Below are 17,396 nucleotides of genomic sequence, written 5' to 3' on the forward strand. Positions count from 1 at the left end.
GGTACATAATATTATTATACCGACGGGCGTCGACTATAAAACGCTGATAAAAGCCGACCGACAGCGAACTTTGGCGTCGCAGTTACATCCTCGTGTTTATTTATACCGTCTTCATCACAGTGATTATTATTATTATCATTATTGACGTGCCAGATCGATTTCATCTCCGTGAACCGCGACGCACCGTGCAGTTGAGCACACATGAAAATATATCGGTCAAACGTCCCGTTTAATCGTCGCAACGTGTGGTGCGCCCATATACTAAAATAATATTACACTGTAATAATATATAATATTATCGTTGTCGTATAACATTATAGGCGCCGTGACACGAAATGGTCACTGAAAACGAAAACAATGACGGCACCGTAAGTACACGTACACACACGCAAGTAAAATAATTTAATAAATAATAATAATATAAAGTATTGAGTAACGGCGTTACACCTGAGAAATTAAATTGTTGGTCGGTCGCTAAATTCGCACATATTATTTATTAATATGTGCCCCGGTTCCGGGTTGGCCGCCATGTGAACGGATAATATTACGAACTTAATAGCACGTGTACAACGATTTGTTAATCCGCAGAAATCAAATGGGTTTGCATTAAGACGACCGTAGTACGGGTGTACAAGATAATATTAAAACTGTCGCGAAAACGCTGACATAAGTGGCGTAGATTTTTTTTTTTTACTACGTATTGGATATTAGACGCTCGAAACGATGGAAAAATATCAATGTAATTTACAAAACAAGACGATGTTTTACGTTAAAAAGTTCGTTTCGGGCAATTCTCTTTACACGTTTATTTAGCCGGCTCATAGTAACGATTATTTTATTTAAAAAATATTCATATTTTTCTACTGCCGCAAACTTAGTCTACAGTCTGATTGTCATTTTCGATACACATTTGAATTTTCCAATAAATTTACTTTTATAACCATTTTTTCGAATTTTTCTACGCTCTTCGTTTTATATGTTTTAAAATAAAGCTACGAAATACTAAACGTATATCAGCTGAATGTTAAGAATATCAAAGTGATCAGTTAAAAAAAAGAATAATTGCCTATGTAAACTATAATTGTTGATGAATTAAAATTTGTTTTCAATAGTCCTTTCTGATAAATAGATCGCTTAAGAGGATGCTATACAGATATTTGTTGTCTTCGTCTTACAAGTGCGTAACATAGCAAATTAACATCAAACAGTTTAGGTTTAGCTTCGTTAGTTTAAAAATTAGAGTGAATCGATCTATAATTAAACTTTATGGTAAGAATATTATCTATGTTTGTACGTAGGTTTTTTACGATAGTTCAATTTTTAGCAGGTCTTGCGTATGTACGTAAAATAAAGTAAATTAAAAATGCTCATAACTTATTTAAAAAATTAAATTATTGTAAAAACCCTCTTACAAACACAGCTGAAGATGTTCTTACCATCAAGTTTTATTATAGAATTATAGGTCGATTCACTCTAATTTTTTAAAATAATGAAGCTAAACCTGATTTTCTGAGCATTAATTTGCTATGTTACGTACAAATACGGTATTCTAACAGTATGACGTCTTTCACTACAAGATTATAGTGTTAAATAAATTGTTCATTTATTAATCTTTTTTTTTTAAACTTTTATCTATAATATATTATGGTTTGAAATAAGTACAAGTACTTATTTTACGGATTATTTTAAACTAAACTAAGTGTTATTATTATTTTTTTTTTTTTTTTTTTATTGACTTAATTATAAAACCAAATAAACAATTAATAAGCCACGTAAAATATCTATAATTATAAATAATTTATATAGCTAATAGCTTTGTAGTAAAATTAATCTCTTATTTAGTTTCATAAATATATTCATACATTATATGTATTGTAATGATGTTCATTCTTCATTAACTATTATCTCTAAGTTAATTCCTAGTATCAATCTAAAAATAATGAATATAAGATAAGGAACATATTTTGTATAATTAAATGTATTATACCTAATCTATTTTTTTAACAATATTAAGTAGATATTATCAAATTTTCTTAACACCTGATATGCAGCAATTACTCTTTTATAAATTATATTTTAATATTTTTTTATTTATTTAAACTAAATAAAGATTTTCTAAAAATTAGTATACAAACATATCTCATATAATACAATTTTAACAAATTTAGTTACAATTCAGACATGGGTAATAGATATTTAAATGTCAAATTTTTTATAGTACAGAAAAAATATACCTAGAATTAATAAAAACATTAATGATTGAAATGTAAGATTACAAAACAAAATAAATTACATATATTTATACCAATTGTATTTTTTATTTAGATACAATAATAGATAAAATATGTATATTGTATACCCATAATAAATACTGATTGATTTTTGAAGTATAATTACATAATGCAAACAATATACATACTATTTTATGCATAATTTATTAATTATTTTATAACGTTCCTTACACATTCAACTAAATATTTTATTTTATTTTTTATCGTGTAAAATATAGTTTGAAGAAACCGAAGTTGAAGACCCATACTGTCTGGAATCAAGCCCTCTTAAATTAACATTTGAGGATATAACGTCTGCCGCTTACAAGATAAAAGATGGTGTTATCAAAACAGCGTGCACGGTAAGCGTTTTTTTAATATATCTTATTGTTTTTAGTTGATTAAATTTGTTATAACTTAACAGTTTATATTTTTAACTGTTCATTATTTGTATGCAGAGATCGCATTTGTCCAGTGTTGTCAATATGGAACTTTATTTGAAAAAGGACTTTGTGCAGTACACCGGAAGGTATTATTAACAAATCATTTAAATCGATTGCAATCAACAGCTCTACTATAATATATACGTACAATTAATGTTTACGAATCTCTACTATTGGTACCTCTAGTACTTAATTAATGAAAAACATATCCTAAAAAAAACTATAATACTACTAGAATATTGTAAAGATATTACTATAAATTAAAAAAATGCGGTCTTTAAATTTTTGAAGTCTGAAGTTGGACATTTTAAATCGATTCATCTATGTATCTCGATTTTTTGGTGAAAATTCTTCAAAAATCGAAATAACTCGTTTGTTGTTTATGTGTACAACTATAGCGATACTTGGTGTAAAAATATTGATTCCTGTATATCGATGAGGGACGTAACAAACGTCACGAAAAAAATATTTTAATACGTCTTAAATACATTTTTCGTCTTTTAAGTAGGTTTTCATAAAAAAATAAAAATATTGTCATGTATTTCAGTTTTAAGGAACGTGGTGCATGCTATGCGTTGATGATGCTGTCCGACGAGAACAAGCGAAAGGGCGTGATATCTGCTTCTTTGGGTAACCATGCGCAGGCTTTATGTTACCACGGTAAGCGACTCGGTGTACCAGTGACGGTAGTTATGCCTACAGTTGCACCGATAATCAAAATTGAAGCTTGCCGGAATTTCGGGGCAACTGTCATCATTCAGGGCATCAACATGAAAGAGTCCAAGCATATAGCGCTCAAGCTTTCGAAGGAGAAAGGGATCATGTACATAAATGGGTCTGTACAGAGTATATTGTGTCGGTTTAACAATGTCATAATCCCATATTAGAAGAATATGAATTAAATTAAATTAAATTATTAATACATGGGATATTTAAATCAAAATATAACATGATAAATTATATCGAAAGTCATATCGTTAACGCTAAATTACGAAGATTACACGATACGAACATTATATTATTATTCGACTCCTTGTTTTAGTAAATCACTCATCTATAAATAATAAAAAGTACTTACGTATTTTTTTAAATATTTGCTTTATCAATTATTTTCATCTTTTACTCGAGAGAGTTCACCATCCGATTATAATTATAGTCCTAAATTATTTTTATTTTGTAGTATACGGTATACCTCTACAATAAGGTTAAACATAATATGTAACATTATAACATGTATTAAACAGTCTGTATAAAGTATTTAATTGTATTTTACAAACGTCAACCATTATTAAATGTAGGTACGATCACCCTCACATAATGGCCGGTCAAGGTACAGTGGGACTTGAAATATTAGAAGACGTTCCGGACGCCGATGCGATCGTCGTTCCAGTCGGTGGTGGTGGTCTGATAGCTGGAGTGTCGCTAGCCGTCAAAACATTGAAAAAAAACTGTAAAATTATTGTAAGTATGAATTTCATAGCATCTGCAATAACGAATGAAACATGAAATTGAATACTCAAAAAGATTTTACGTACCTTTAAAATTCAAACACTTACTTTTCCTCAATGAAAAATTTTTTCCCGCCTTTTTCTATTTTTTCTATTAACAGATCTTGGAATGAATGTTGCAATATAATTTCATATTATTGTGTCTAAATAAAATCATTCATGAATTAAAATAATTTGGAACTATTTTCGACTTTTTGATGTTCTCAATAACGTTTTTAATATTGTATTTTTTAATAAATTTTAATATTAAAAATTTATTATAATCGCACGGCGTATTGAATAGGCTATTTAGCTACTCTACTGTAACCGTACACCTTACGTCTATTTAACGAGAAAAATATAGAGAAATAAAATGTATGTTCTATAATCTGTAATCATATTATAATGATATTTTTCAGATTTCAGTGTGTAATAAGCGTACATTAGTATGTAACATATGTGAGTTTGAAATGAACATTTTATTGTACGTACAAATACGTGTGGTTAATTTTTAAACCAAAGTATTCTGTACGCGCGCTTATTAAAAGTTAAAAAAGTATATATTCTAAAAGAAATGTACGAATTTGTTGAAACGGATTTAAATTTTTTATTAATTTATATGTTACTCGTATTATTCGAAAAGTATTTATGTTATAATAAATAATTACTAATAATTTAGTTAAAAAAACAATTTAATTAAATTGTTTATAAATATAAAATTAAAACTGATATAATATTAAACTGAAATATAATTTAATGGTACTTTTATGGTTTATAACTATGGTTTGTTGAAACACATTAACTATTTTTTTGATCCGAATCTTTATAAATTTAGTCTGAATTGTAGCACACTTTAATATTCTAAATAATTAAGCAAATAATATAATCACTTTGAAAAATGTTTTTCTTTATTAATAAATTAATCAAAATGTTTGGAATATTTTAATAATCATACCTGCCTACTTACTTATAAATTATGTTTTTAAAGACATTTTCTTCAAAACTTTTTTATATCAATTAACGTATGTTATGTGTCAATGGAAAAACTTTTTTTTAAATTAAAATTACCTTTTTTTACTTTAAAAAAAATAAAAAAAATAATAACATTGATATAGCATAATACAATCATACAATTTTCTAAATTATAAAATGCTAATATTATAATAATAACTATAATTATTTTTAAATTATTATTTTTCCTAATATCTTTGTTCCTGTTATCATTGTTATCATGGGCTATAATAAATTTACTATCCTTAGAAAAAAACAGTAAAATAAATTAGAAAGTGTATCGCGTGTATGTGAATTGGATTACTTGAATTTTATCAGTATATAATTTCATATTAAACTTTTTTCAGGGTGTCGAATCTGACCGCGTGCCGAGTTTCTCGAAAGCCATGGAAAATGGTAGTCCAATTACCGTCGAAGGCAGGAGCACTTTGGCTGATGGCTTGGCAGTTCCCAGAGTTGGGTGTAACGCGTATGCTACTGCCGTGGGTTTGATTGATAAAATGGTAAGTACGCCTAGTCCCAATCCGTTGATTCACAAAACTCGGGATTTTAAATACACGACTTACTACAGATAACTACTATTAACTTGATAAATACATCCGAACATTTTTTGCTATTACGATTTTTAGGTGTTTTCGCAAACCATCATGTCGCATAGAATTGAATATATTTGATTAGTAGTAGGAAAATCGTAAATAATTCTAAACAATTTTGTTTAGTGCTTTAAAAAAAATAACGATAATTTTCAAAATAAAAAATAATCCCAGTTTTTATGTTTAAAAAATCAATTAAAAACATTCTAAGATAAATACCAGCGAGAGAAAACAAAAAAATATATTGCCCATATTTAAAGTAAATATTTTAAGGAACACTAGAATTAATTAATTTTTGTAATAAATAGTGATTTTTAGTTATTTATGATTTTCCAAATAAAATGTAAATTATAAGGCTTCGGAAAATATAATATATTGTCAATACATTCGCACTCACAGAACCATTTACGATAATCTCCTTCCTATACTACCAGTTAATCTGAACACAACGAAACAACGGATTATTGTGTACTTAATTATAAAATATTATGTATAGATATTACTAAACAAACTATATTTTTCTAGATTGTGGTAACAGAAGAATGGATATCGATGGCAATCCTGCGACTCGTCGAATCAGAGAAGTGTGTTGTAGAAGGCGCGGGAGCCATTGGATTAGCTGCCGCATTGTCGGGTACTTTGGACGAGTTCATAGGAAAAAAGTGAGTGGGTAGTGTTGAACCATTTTTTTAATATGATCAAATATTACACTTTCCAGATCTCTGATTTAACTACCAATAGTTATTTTTTTAAGAATTGCAATATATATATAATTTTTTTTTTTTTAAATCTGTTGAATAATTATTTTAGAGTGTTTACAGACTGAAAAAACACATATATCTGATCACATGATACTTAATAAAAACCCAAAAATAATAGTTATTAAAATAAAAAAAATCTTTTTTTCGTATAATTAATGTACCTATATCAAAAAAAATAAAATTAATTAATTAATTAATTAATCAATTTAATCAATGATATACAAATTGTCAAGGCATATCATTATTTTTCTCGGTTGAGAAAGTATGTATATAATATTAATAATTTAAAATAAAATGAAAAATATTTATTCTAAATTATTAACTTTTATTTTTTTCCCCTACCCCATTTATTTAGTTTTCATTTACGAGTAGTTCTTGTTGAAAATTTATTGTAGTTCGTTACGGTGACTGTCAGTCATCAGTAAAATGTTGAATGTGGTATTTCAGCGGTTTTCAACTTTTTTTTTCGTTTTGTACCCCAAAGTTTAATATCTTGTTAGATTGTAGTGATTGTACCCATTATTATAATTTTTTTAACTTTTTCACACAACTAATTTTAAAAAATTTAAATGAAAAATAACAAAACATTCTGTGTTACATTCTACACTCCATATCTATTAAATAAGTTGACGGTTAACTTTTAATTTGTGACACAAATGTTCATTTTTAATAACACATATTAAATATTTTCGAAACGAATCGTTTTAAATAAACAAATTCAAAATTTTCTGCCATTAGTTAATTTTTTTTTTACGTACTCCAAATTGGAAATTGCTGAGGTATTTGGTGTAATATACGAGTATACTTCATAATTATTGGCTTGAAAATAATTTGACGTCTATACTTTCTTAATAAATTTGTTTAAATAGTTGTGTTAAGTGTATGAAGTACAAAACTATATTGCTTAATCGATAATGTTATGAATTAATTTCAATTCAATCATTATAATGACCAATAATGTATTTTAATAGTAATACCTAACTATTAAACATTCACAATTATTAATTGTTGTATTGATGGTATTTTTAGAGTTGTTCTATTGCTGTGCGGTGGCAATATCGACACATCCATTTTGGGAAGGTGTTTGGACAGAGGACTGGCCATCGACGGTAGACTAGTCAAATTCCATGCTACGTTGAGCGACAGACCCGGTGGCATTGCGGAACTGTGCAGAGTATTGGCAACGATTGGTGTTTGCGTGAAGGATATCATACACGAAAGAGCTTGGTTATCGGACGACGTTTTCAGCGTTAGGGTCAGTGTAAACTTGACTATTTTTTTATTATTATAATTTGAAAATCTAATTTTTTTAGTCACTTTATTTATTAAAAAATAAATACATTTTAAGGCACGTATTGATCATAATAAATTTGGGTTTTATATAAAATCAGAAAAAATAATTAGATCAAACAAATGAGTACCTATAAAAGTTTGATTCGTGTTGTTATAGGATCAATCTTTGGCCCATCATCTGCCTTTTTTTTTTTTTATTATTTACGGTAGCCCATCAAAATTCAATCATTTTAAACACCATAATGTCTAACAGTGATTTTATCATTATAATATAATATAATAAAAAATATTAAAACAATTATTTATGTAGACTTAAAAACTAAACGGTAACAAGCAAATAAAATAATTTTTTTGAATTTGGCCACTAAAAAATAATTATTATTGGAGTCTAAAATGTTATATATACATAACTATAAAAACTATAAATATTTATAAAAATTTGATTTATGTTACGTAAAATTCAATAGCTCATATTTTAATTGGATTTTTTTTTATTTTGAGAGTGAATTTTTTGTCGTCACGCATTATTATTCTAAAAAAAAAAAATAACAAAACACTTAATTTAATCTAACCTTTCAATATTATTAAATATATATTAATATAGACACTATTTTCTTTTATTGTAACTATGTTTACTAAACCATCGTGTAACCTATAAATATGATATTTGTTTTTTATCATCTATACCAATAAATAACATACTAATATGTCATGAAATCATATTTCTGTATAGATTTATTCTTCAATTTTTAATATTCATAGATTACGTACAATTTTCTGTTATAGGTCAAAGTCGTATGCGAAACGAGAGACTTGAAACACGCTCGTCTGCTCCAAGAGGTTGTAACGAAGAACTACAGCTCTTCCGTGTTCGGTGATATACCATTACCCAAAGTTCTTTGAACTAAGATTGTATGTTTTTCTTTTTTTCCATTAGTGTTTTATTTTGATTTTTTGCTATAATATTACTTAATACTGGCGTACTGTATCACTATTGACATAATAATTTAGAAATAAATAAACTTTTTTTGTTTTTGTACTGCAGACAAAGATATTTTATTTTGTATTTTGACAATTAAACACACACACACAAACACGCATAACAATAAAATAGTTTTTAGTTAAAATTTTAAATAGTTTCACGCAAGTTCCATTAGATTAGATTAAATATCGTTTAAGTAAATTAACCGATTTGTTCACACACATAACGCTTTAAGAACGAGTATTGAATGAATACAATTCAACATAATAATAATATTATGTAATACAGAACATGATTATAGTATACAGTAATACGTAGTTAACACTTTTTTAAATGTATTAATAGTTATATAATGAGATTTTCTTATTTATTAATTTTCCAAACAAAACAAGTTTAAAATTGTACTGATATGATTTTGTAACGATTACTATTGTATTATCAGGTTTACATATGTTTATAATTTAAATGAGAGGTAGACATAGTCGTAAATAATATTTCCTTTTGACAAACAGATTTAAAAAATAAAATAAAATAAAAATATTTAAAATATATTCATTCCGTTACAATATATTTTTTTTACTGTATTTGTTCATAAAAAGTATTTTGAAATTGTTTATAATACTGATATATTATATATAAACCGAATTGGTACAAATGTTCAAAAATTATAGTGAGTGGACGGGGAAATAGTATGTGCTTTAACGGGACAATATTTTTTCGGTCAAGTGTTTGTATTGCGCTAGTGCAGCTAACGATCATTTTGGTAAAAGATTATTTATAACAAATGCATTTTTACAATTTATTTCACTACGTAGTCTATTTTTGTTTTACGGCCTTATAATATAGCCCTCGTTCGTTTTCTCGACGGTTCGAGATTTAATCTGTTTACATACGCTAATGTTATGTTAATATCTACTATTTTAATTTTTCAAAATTTATCATAATAACAGGACTTAACTGCCTACAATAAAAACAATAATGCCAAACCTATACGATATATTGTATATCTGGTCAAAGCATTATAAATAATCATGCTACTAGTAACTGTATATATATATATATATATATATTTCTGATTGATCGTAATAACGGTAATAATTATTTTTATAATTTTAAATATTTTTATTATTTAGAACAAAAAAATAAATAAGTTTATATTTCACGTTTTTAAAATATCATAATAAATAACATTTAGAGGTAACTGTATATGGTAACCATGTCTGAAAAATATTCATAATATACTCATAAAAGCGAACAACAAATCTTATAATCTTCTAAATTTTAATAGGTACTACGTAAATATTAAAATTCTATATAATTTATAATAAATTTATAGTTTTGAAAATAGTTCCATTATCATTTTGAATAATATACTTAGCTAGCTATTATTTAACTCTTAACTCTATCGGTAATGGAAAAAGTAATGGAAATTTTATTTTATAATTTACTATGAGTATTATTTTACTCTAGGGTAAATATAATGGTTTAAAATTCCTTTTTTTCCAGTTACGCCTACTTTTCCAGTCTTTTATATTCCACAACAGATATGAAGAAAATCGCATATTTACTTCATTTTCTTTATCACGTTACAACAAATTATAATCCTTGTATAACGTTCTAGGTTTAACGCCTACTCCGAAACCAACACAGAGTCAAGCCGATCTTTCAACATAAATTGTCGATATTTCGAAGTCTGGAAATTCGATTTTAAATGTATACTTTCAGATTACCTTTATCATACGAAATCGAATTTCTAAAATATGTTATATAATAAATCTATTTAATACATACTACCGTACTATTCAATTCACTATTGGTTAAATATATAATAATTATAATAATAATCTATAGCTAATGAATAATAATATATTTTATATTCCTATGTTTTCATTTTATTTGCCAAGAATAAAAATATCATGTCGATTTTACAGTGCTTCATACATTTTTGAGAGTAATATTGTTTATTGGGATTAAAGCAGATATTTTTGAAAAATGTATTACTTATTTTTTATTAAACATTATTTTAATTTTTTGTTATTAACGTGTTATAAATTACTAATTATTTGATGTATTTGCTATTCTTGGGTGTTTTCGTTTTTAATTTTTTTTTTTTTTTGAACTTTAAGTAATAGTAAATTTAATTAATTTATTAAAAAGAGAAAAATCTAACGATTTACTTTTTAAATGAACCTGATATATTAAAAGCAGCAGAAAATGCATTTAATAGATAATAATAATAGTATTTTTTGTTTTAATAATATTATTATTTATATAAACTATTTTTTTCTGTCTTTATTTGTTATTTATTTATTTTTAGCTTTAAAAAAATCTACTATTATTTTAAAACCATTGGTTTTATATTTGTCTGTTATATTCACGTGTTTTATTTTTATACTACAATGGTCGAAATGGATAAAAATAGTTGGGGGACAGAATATAATTATTTCCTACATTTAGTTTTTTCATTAGATCCTGAACAGTTGTTTTCTCTATTGTTTTGATATTTATTACAGTTATTGATTATTAATTATCAGTAGCTATCTATGTATTAAATTATTTTTAGAAAGATGAGTAAAATTTAAGAAAAATGAGAATTTTAAAACGGAAAATAAGTTCTAAAAGAAGTAGAAATATTACATCACCCCACTTCAACCCCTGAATAAGTCGAATGATCAACATGTATATCAGGTATTTACTTAAAAACTATATGGTGTCCTTTACCTTAAAGGAGATTATTCAACTTCCGATTAATGCAAAATAAAACAAAAACAAATAAATAATAGTTTCACACAAGATACTATTTTTATAGACATCAAAAGAAACCGGTGTAATTTCTATTTTCTACCATAACCATATCATACATATAATACCAACTCATACATACTTCTATGAAAATTTAGATGTCATAATGTTTGACTTTTTTATCACCCACTTATTCGAACAATCACGAAAAAAGAAAAGATAGACATATAGTACCTTTCCAACACTATACTAAGTATCTCTTCTGAAAAAAAAAATCAAGCGTAGATTTTCTAAAACACTATAAAGCGAAACAGCTCGAATAAATATCTTTTCTAACTATAATATTATTTTCATTTTCACAATACAATAATATCAATGAAGTAATAACAGATTATTTTACCTATATGGGAAATAAAAGTTTATGTGACTAAGGTCTAAGCATCTTCAGTTTTAAATCATCATTCCGCGTTTAAAATATTGAATACGTTTTTTTAAATATTTTATCAATAATGTATCACCGAAAAACTAATTTAAGTAATTTTTCCCAGTTTTAGGGAAAGACCTAAGTGAAATGTATAATAATAAATTGTTATAATACACGACCCATTATTATTATTATACTTAAAATTATTTGTGAGCATTTGATCATGTTATGACCATTGTGTTGAGCGTTGTGTATATTTTAGCCATGTAACTATTTTAACTATTCGAGTGAGGATGTTCTACGACGCGCGTTTAAAAATCAAAATAATTTTCATGCCCTAACGGTGGCTGAGGAGGAAATTATTAATTTTACTGATACATAATCTGTACTATAAAAGTATTTACCATTGTTACTAATGAATACTAGTTTATGTCAATTTTACAAGTAATTGACTTATTTGTTGAACAAATTTGTGATAGTGACTACATATTATTCTGCGAATTGAATAACATGATTGACATAACGATATTAGATTGTTAATTTTATAACTGCAAGCATTTTAAAGAAAATCAGTAACTGTAGTATAAATTACATTGTGATAAATCACTGTAATGAAATATAAATAACAAAAAAATCAAAGTTTATTATTTTTAGATAATTCTGTAATAATTTGGTCAAAATTTTTGAAGTTGTACAATAGTTTAAATATGCTTAAAGTCTCATCATAGGTATGCAATTAATACCAAGAATGTTTTGAATTCTAGTGTAGCTGTTTATACAAGTGCGGGAAAAATCGTTAAATCGACAATTGAAATCGGCTTTAAATAATATAAAATAATATTAATTGTAGAGGAATTTGCTAGTTTTTACATTTCATATTAAATGTACAAAAATTTAATACGTTTAACGTTATTATCACATTAAAGTAAAAAAACGTTAATTTTATAATTTTATCCATAAACATATTTTAATATTTAGAGTCTATTGATTTGTTGATTTGTAAATTTTGGTTATTAATTAATTTATAATAATTTATTATTGATAATGTATGTAATATTGTTTTAATAAAATTACTGAAAACTTTTTGGTGTGAGGCATTTTATTGTCAACCCTGTTTTTAAATAGGTTACTATAATTTATAATTAAATTATGTTTCAATATGGACGAATGATGCTCAAGATTAACATAAATATTAAATTTCAAACGAGAACCACCTTTTAAATTGTGAATTTTCAGGGATAATTTTTTGAAATTGCTGAGTAGTAGTTTCTGATCTTTTAATATTTTAATAGTAAAGGTATTAGTGGATACATAATATAAGAGGCCTAAATGATATGGTATACGATATAAGGGAAATTTTATAATTTGGAACAACTGTTAGAGTATAACAATTACAATACTAAATTATTATATTACAATCTATTTTTTTATTTTAACCTTTATAGTTTATAATGTTCGGACCCTATTTCTTTGAATTTAAATGTAGATAAGTTAAAAGATTTTTATGAAATAGGTGATTTTTGTTTGAAAAGATATAAGTTTTTATCGCCATAGAATACTCTTCAAATGGTATAACATCTTAAGTATTTGAAAATATAGTCTTAAAGTGCTTGAAAATTTAAAAATAAAAACCGAATTAATTTAAACATATGCATTATTAAGAGATAAAATTTGGGGATGGGTAATATTCTTGATCAATTCTATAATTTGGCATATAACCATTTTAAAAGACAGGCGAACAAAAGCTTTCAATTTAAAGATGTTAATGAAACGCTGTCAGAACGGATATACTTTGATTAGTCATGTTTTGAATAAGGCATTTATTGATATATTTTACGAAACATTTAAGTCTTTATTATTAAAGCCTATAAATAAATTTTCACAAAATCAATTTGCAAACACGCCAAGTGTTTAAAAAAAAAAAAATTAATTTTTTTAACCGTACAGAGATTATTCATGGGGTGTGTGAATGTCGTTGAGTGGTTGATAAACCTATTTAAAACACTATATATTTTAATGGTTTATCTACAGCTTTATATTTTTATTTCGAAACGTGATATTGTAAGAAACTCATAAAAAATGTTAAATAAATATCGACAACAGACTATGTTACAGTAGCACAATTTGATAAAGAGATATTAATGTTAATTATTACTATTAAAATTTACATTAATGCAAATAAAATGTATAACTTGATATGGATCTTTAAATACAGTTCAAAGAGAGAGAGGTGTAAATTCGAATACTTCTCTTCCCTCGTTTTACAATTGATATTTTGTTTTGTGATTTTTAATAATTATTTTAGTATGAACTAAAAGCAGTATTCTAGTGCGGAATCAGCAATACTAATCTACTTGGGTAGGTGACATCTGCTGCAGTAGTACGACGGTGGATAAGAACTTAAATTGTAGCAGTACATCTTGAATGTGGACTCTATATTGAAAAGAAATGAATTTTTCACTTGTTGATTTGAATGACGGCTGTGCATTTTAGTAAGTCATGTAGTGATTATTTGTGTAGATTAAGAAGTATATTTTATCTAAAATAAATAAAAACATAACTATATTATATTATAAAATATAATTAATGATATATATATTTATTATATACTTATATTATATGTACGTATGTACAGTAACACATAACATATCATGTGAAGCCATTAAAGGATTTAGAAGTATTGTTTGTCATCAAAAAAATTGTCGATAGCATTTTAGAGGGTTATCAAAGTGTTATAATTTTCGAATTCATGTATACAATAAATTTATTTATTTACAATTTTGTAATGTTAAAACATAAACTTTTAAAATTATTGAGATTGGTACCATATTTTATTTCGAAAAAATACTATGGTCAAAACAAATAGAAAATTTAGATTTTCAATGACAATTGAATTACTTTAAGAAATATATTTACTGTGTTATTATTATAGAAATATATCATTTTCTTCTTAGTAAATCGTACCAATGAAATAATTTTGTGATACAGTTAAAAGTTAAATATTGTATTCGATGTCAATATATTTTTATAGCATGTTTATCGCGTAGGAAATTAAATAGCTATTGAAAATGGTAAGATCAATGTATTATGCATGATGTTATAATCTAATGATTGCAGCATTAATAATATTATAACAAGAATATTAAATATATTGATGATACATGAGAAAGATTTTGACTGTATCTTTTCATGTTATACATGAAAATTCGCACAAAACATAAAATTATGTTCTCTTTATCTTTATAACAAAATCAAAACGGATAAATAAAAAAAACAAACTCTGAACTATACATTAAATGTATATAGCTATAGAGCCTACGTTTATCGAAAATCGATATTCAAAAGATTTCTAATCGTATTTTCAAGAACTGACGGATTCACGTCGTCCAGTAAGGAAATAAATAAATAATATCATACAATCTCGGACAGAAACAATTAATTTACCAAAATAAAGACCATGAAAGATATCTGTAGAATAGATTGATTACGATACTTTTGTTTTAATTTATAGCTCGATTAAACTTTAAAAATGTTGAAAAAATCTAATTGTATTTCTTTCAAAAAACAAAACAAATATATCAAAACCTAATAATTGCATAAAGTTTTTACACTTATACCATTTTAATACTAAAATACGTAATAAATTGACATATTCTAATTAAAAACGAAGCAAAAAGCAAAAACATAAAATAATCGAATAAGTATAATTTGTTACCAATATGTTGAGTATAATTTGTTTTGAAAATTTTAAGCATAAAATGAAAAATTTTTTAAAAAAATACTAAGCAAAATTGATCCATACAGATTGTATCCTGAAAACAAATATTTAAGACTTAAGTTATAAAAAAGGTTTCTTTCAAATTCCAAATTTGAAATAAATTGCTATTGAATTATTTTTACATTTTATAAAAATCGTTAACTCTCGGTAAACTGATTTAAGACATTATTTGTGTATTACATATCATATGATATTATTACAAATCAGGACTTAGAACTTTTAAAAACTTTTTTATTTATTTTTCTGTTGATTCAATTAATAACAATAAATACAAATTACATTAATTTATTAGAATACTCATACAATAAATCTAAATCCAAAAGGTTATTTTTCATATTTTAAGTTTTTCATTTATTAGAAAGTGACATATGAATTTTTTAATATTTTCTTTTTAACTTTAATATTACACGAATAATTTTTTTGGTTCAAATTGCATTTATAATGTCTATGAAATAAAATTATTCTTGCGTATTTTTTTAATTTCTTGGTATCAATATTAATTATTTATGAAAAGCTTGGTATTAAATAGCTAAGTCTTAACTATAAAAATTACGCATTTTATACATATTTAACTATTAAATAGCTTTAACATTTTCGTGATTTTGTCAACATAACTGAGCTTATATGTTTATAAAATATTGATGTAACTTTCCAGAAAAATAACCTTTTTTATTATAAATAGAAAAACTAATAATAATATTCGTATCCATTTCTATAGCTTTAATTAAGTTATTGTTTATCTCTTATTTATAATTATTTATTATTAAAAGAATATTTAAAATTCATGTTTCAAAACATAATAAGCAAATTAAATATATTAGGTATGCTATATACACACAATTCAACAGTGGCACGAATGAAAATATAGTGCTTCGAGTGATAGAACCCAATGTTTTTTATTTATCTTATTATTGTATTTATTAATTTTCGTAAACTTTGATTATTAGGTTGAAAAATTTATTAAAAATCGTTTATTAACTTTTAAAGATTTTACGAATTTCTTCAAAATTTAAAATTTAAACTTTTTAAAAGAATTTTGTTACTATTATTTTCGATATTTCTAAATTAATAAATGAATAACTTATAATAAACCCTGTATTCAATTTTCAAATATTTGAATCAGTAAATTTTTTCAAAAAAAAAAAAAAAAAAACAAATGGGAAATTTCCAATGATTATAAATAGCTTAAAAAAGAATCAAAATATTTGAAAATCGTATTATTTGTAGAACTGTATTTTAGTATTAATATGAACACTTAGTGAAAGTTTCAAGTATTTATTGTTATTTTATTATTATTTTTTGAGTTACACCCTAAGAAAAAATCGATTTTTTCGAACACTGGTTTTACATAAAAATTGTTTTCCTCTGTTATTTTTAAAAACATTGAAAATAATTTTATAATGGTCTCTTTTAATTATGAACTACAATCAATTTTTATAAGAAATTGTTAATTGTAGCATATTTTCAATTACTTATAGTAAATAACTAATTAGTAATAATTATTATAACTATTATTTAAAATGATTCAGTCGAAATATTTTTGTTTTAGTGTATATTTAGTATTTTTATGATGAATAATAATGCTCATTTGTAGATGCATAATATGCATGGA

At 24.9% G+C, this 17,396-nt stretch overlaps 2 protein-coding genes across 4 annotated transcripts in view; one reads left to right on the forward strand and one right to left on the reverse strand.

The window, feature by feature from the left end:
* The first annotated feature begins 35 nt into the window (after positions 1 to 35).
* Positions 36 to 10,630, forward strand: LOC112595110 (L-threonine dehydratase catabolic TdcB). 3 transcript variants are annotated; one of them, XM_025340203.1, is made up of 10 exons: positions 36 to 248; positions 321 to 368; positions 2,510 to 2,632; positions 2,729 to 2,799; positions 3,261 to 3,548; positions 4,012 to 4,174; positions 5,559 to 5,714; positions 6,330 to 6,466; positions 7,595 to 7,820; positions 8,645 to 8,898. In XM_025340203.1, the coding sequence occupies exons 2-10, from the start codon at positions 336 to 338 to the stop codon at positions 8,759 to 8,761; spliced, it is 1,314 nt and encodes a 437-aa protein (XP_025195988.1). In that variant the 5' UTR covers positions 36 to 248; positions 321 to 335; the 3' UTR covers positions 8,762 to 8,898. The 3 variants fall into 3 exon arrangements, with proteins under 3 accessions (XP_025195988.1, XP_025195987.1, XP_025195986.1); XM_025340202.1 differs by adding an exon at positions 10,462 to 10,630 and having other exon boundaries at positions 37 to 368; positions 8,645 to 8,770; XM_025340201.1 differs by having other exon boundaries at positions 37 to 368.
* Positions 10,631 to 14,129: 3,499 nt separating this feature from the next.
* Positions 14,130 to 17,396, reverse strand: part of LOC112595126 — a 75,842-nt gene continuing 72,575 nt past the window's right edge. The window contains exon 14 of the mRNA XM_025340218.1: positions 14,130 to 14,545. Within this exon, the coding sequence (XP_025196003.1) occupies positions 14,542 to 14,545 (4 nt within the window). The 3' untranslated portion in view covers positions 14,130 to 14,541. The remainder of the gene's footprint in view (positions 14,546 to 17,396) is intronic.

This window comes from Melanaphis sacchari, unplaced genomic scaffold, assembly GCF_002803265.2.
Source record: "Melanaphis sacchari strain LSU unplaced genomic scaffold, SCAv2.0 Contig257_pilon_pilon, whole genome shotgun sequence".
Classification (NCBI taxonomy): domain Eukaryota; kingdom Metazoa; phylum Arthropoda; class Insecta; order Hemiptera; family Aphididae; genus Melanaphis; species Melanaphis sacchari.

Bases quoted from the DNA above. Each gene is read 5' to 3' on its own strand.
- LOC112595110 (XM_025340203.1), top strand. From the start codon at position 336: ATGGTCACTGAAAACGAAAACAATGACGGCACC. The intron at 369-2,509 runs GTAAGTACACGT...TGTAAAATATAG, and splicing joins ACGAAAACAATGACGGCACC to TTTGAAGAAACCGAAGTTGA. The intron at 4,175-5,558 runs GTAAGTATGAAT...AACTTTTTTCAG, and splicing joins AAAAAAACTGTAAAATTATT to GGTGTCGAATCTGACCGCGT.